This window comes from Melospiza georgiana, chromosome Z (genome assembly GCF_028018845.1).
Source record: "Melospiza georgiana isolate bMelGeo1 chromosome Z, bMelGeo1.pri, whole genome shotgun sequence".
Lineage (NCBI taxonomy): Eukaryota > Metazoa > Chordata > Aves > Passeriformes > Passerellidae > Melospiza > Melospiza georgiana.
In genome coordinates, this window is record NC_080465.1 from 25,007,563 (window position 1) to 25,009,718 (window position 2,156).

At 57.2% G+C, this 2,156-nt stretch overlaps 1 protein-coding gene across 1 annotated transcript; it reads right to left on the bottom strand.

Annotated features, from left to right (window-relative positions):
- Positions 1-231: 231 nt before the first annotated feature.
- Positions 232-1,815, bottom strand: GADD45G (growth arrest and DNA damage inducible gamma). The gene is made up of 4 exons (XM_058044068.1): positions 1,711-1,815; positions 1,495-1,596; positions 1,176-1,389; positions 232-865 (listed from the first exon to the last, which is right to left on the bottom strand). The coding sequence occupies exons 1-4, from the start codon at positions 1,761-1,763 to the stop codon at positions 755-757; spliced, it is 480 nt and encodes a 159-aa protein (XP_057900051.1). The 5' UTR covers positions 1,764-1,815; the 3' UTR covers positions 232-754.
- Between the last annotated feature and the right edge of the window lie 341 nt (positions 1,816-2,156).

Genomic DNA, 2,156 nt, shown 5'->3' on the forward strand with positions numbered 1-2,156 from the left:
GCTGTTGCAAGAGGGTAAAAGGTTGAATTATCAACTTGGACAGCACAGCACTTCATTCAGCCAGCCCAGGGAAGTATTTGAGCAATAACTCCATTACTGGAGTTAGATCTTTGACTACAGCACACAAGCAAAACATCAGCGATATTTCAGTGACATGCTTCCCCACACCCAGCAAGCAAGACACTCCCAGAGATTAATTGTCAAAAATTTATTATGAAAGCTTCAATAGCAGCAAATATTTCAATAAAAGTTATTGCAGTATTAAAACAGATCTGCAGAGTGACCCAAGAGGCCTGTTGAAGTCTGTCTGCTTTGGAATATCTGCATTTGTTTTAATAACCAATCCCCAATACTCCATAAATATTGATACTTTCTTCTGTGTTTTGCAGACAGCACCAACAGTTCCTAGTTACAGTACTCTAATCAGTCCTTCTGGAAAAGTTTTGGCCCACTTCCCTAACTTTCCCTCTCCCTTCTGAAACAGCTGCACACAGCCAAACTTGCAATACTTCTTTCAGTTCCATGGTATGTCAGCCTCTCCACGGTTGCAGCCTGCTGAGGCTCACTGGTGAGGTGAGCTGTTTTCCTCTTTCTCCTCTGTAAGAGCCCACTGCATGCCAGTCTGAGGGACTTTAATCCAGTCTCTTGACCAGGCTAATCCATGGAATCAGCAGCTTGTTGCACATTTTGGTGAACGCACAGCACGTTGAGAATGCAACAAAGGTTTCAGCCTCCCCAGTGCACCAGGCGACCGTCACTCAGGTAGGGTGATAGTTGGCACCCAGTCATTGACATTCCTGCTCTCTTCGCAAAACGAGTTCAGCTTCTCCAGAGCTGGGTCCTTCCAGCCTTCTTCATTCGGGTTCTGCAAAAAAGAAAAAAGTTGCACACCATGAGTGCTGTGCGCCAGCTGAGGTCATCATAATATTTACAGAAGCATTAGCTTAGGACTGGAAGCACTTCCAGACAGTTTCTGTCCTGACACAGACAAGACAGGAAGCAGAGATGCTGCCCTTGCGGACAGCGGAGGAAATCCAGTTACGAGAAGTTCTGCCTCCTCCTCCTACAACTACTACTCAGCTGACTCGCTGCGTGCCAAGCGCTCTGTCTGTGCCCGGCAGAGGACTCGCCCACCCGCAGCGGAGCAAGGCCCGCCGGCCGCCCGGGACACCCACCGTGATGAGGATGCAGTGCAGATCGCGCGGCTCCCCCGAGTCCTCGCTGGGCCCCACGATGGCCGCCAGCTTGGCCACGTCGTTCACTCGCACGATGTCGATGTCGTTCTCGCAGCAAAAGGCTTGGATCAGAGTGAAGTGGATCTGCAAGGCGATGTCCCCCTCGTCCTCCTGATCCGCGGCCAGCACACAGAACGCGACGTTGTCGGGGTCGCTGCAAGAGGGGAGCAGCCTGGTGAGTCTCGCGGTCGGCGCCGGCCGCCCCGCAGCCCCGCCGGGCTGACTTACACACTCCCCCCGGCCCCGCCACCGTACTTACACATTCATCAGCTTGGCCGACTCGTAGACGCCGGCGGTGAGGCAGCCTCGGCGCTGCGCTGACACCAGCAGCTCGTGGAGGGCCGTGCCGGCGCCCTGCATCCTGCGGGCCGGGAAAGGACACAGGGTCAGCGCGGTGCCGCCAACACAACCACCGCCGCCCCGAAACCATCCGCTACCCGTTTTCCTCGGATCCCCATTGCCCACCCGCACGTACCAGTCGTGGCCCGCAGGCATGGGCTGCTGTCCGTGGATCTCCTCCAGAGTCATAGCAGTTAGTCCGCACGCCGAGTCCCGCGGCTCCCTCAGCTCTCGCTCTGCGCACGCCGTGAGCGCTCTGAAGCGAGAGCCAGCCGGCGTGCGCTACTTATAGCCCTCGCGGGCGCCTGCCGGCCTCCCATTGGCCGGCGGGAGAGAAAGGGGCGGCTTTATTATGCTAATCGGCGCGCGCCGGAGAGGAAGCTCGGGGCGGGGGGGCGGGAAAGAGCGGCTCGTGCCGGGAGGCCACGTGGGGCGGGCGGGGGGCGCGCAGGCACGCGCCGAGCCCGAGCCGGCGGTGCCGGGCCCGAGCTGACGGGTATCCGATACCGGCGGTACCGGAGCTAGTAGAGCGATTTGCGTCCAAGACTTGGAACGGGAAATCTGTACAGTGCGGGAGAAAAA

Excerpts from the sequence above, each read along its gene's own strand:
- GADD45G (XM_058044068.1), bottom strand. The coding sequence starts at position 1,763 with ATGACTCTGGAGGAGATCCACGGACAGCAGCCCATGCCTGCGGGCCAC. Across the intron at positions 1,390-1,494 it reads TCGGCCAAGCTGATGAATGT|CGACCCCGACAACGTCGCGT; the intron begins GTAAGTACGGTG and ends CCCCTCTTGCAG. Across the intron at positions 866-1,175 it reads TGCACTGCATCCTCATCACG|AACCCGAATGAAGAAGGCTG; the intron begins GTGGGTGTCCCG and ends TCTTTTTTGCAG.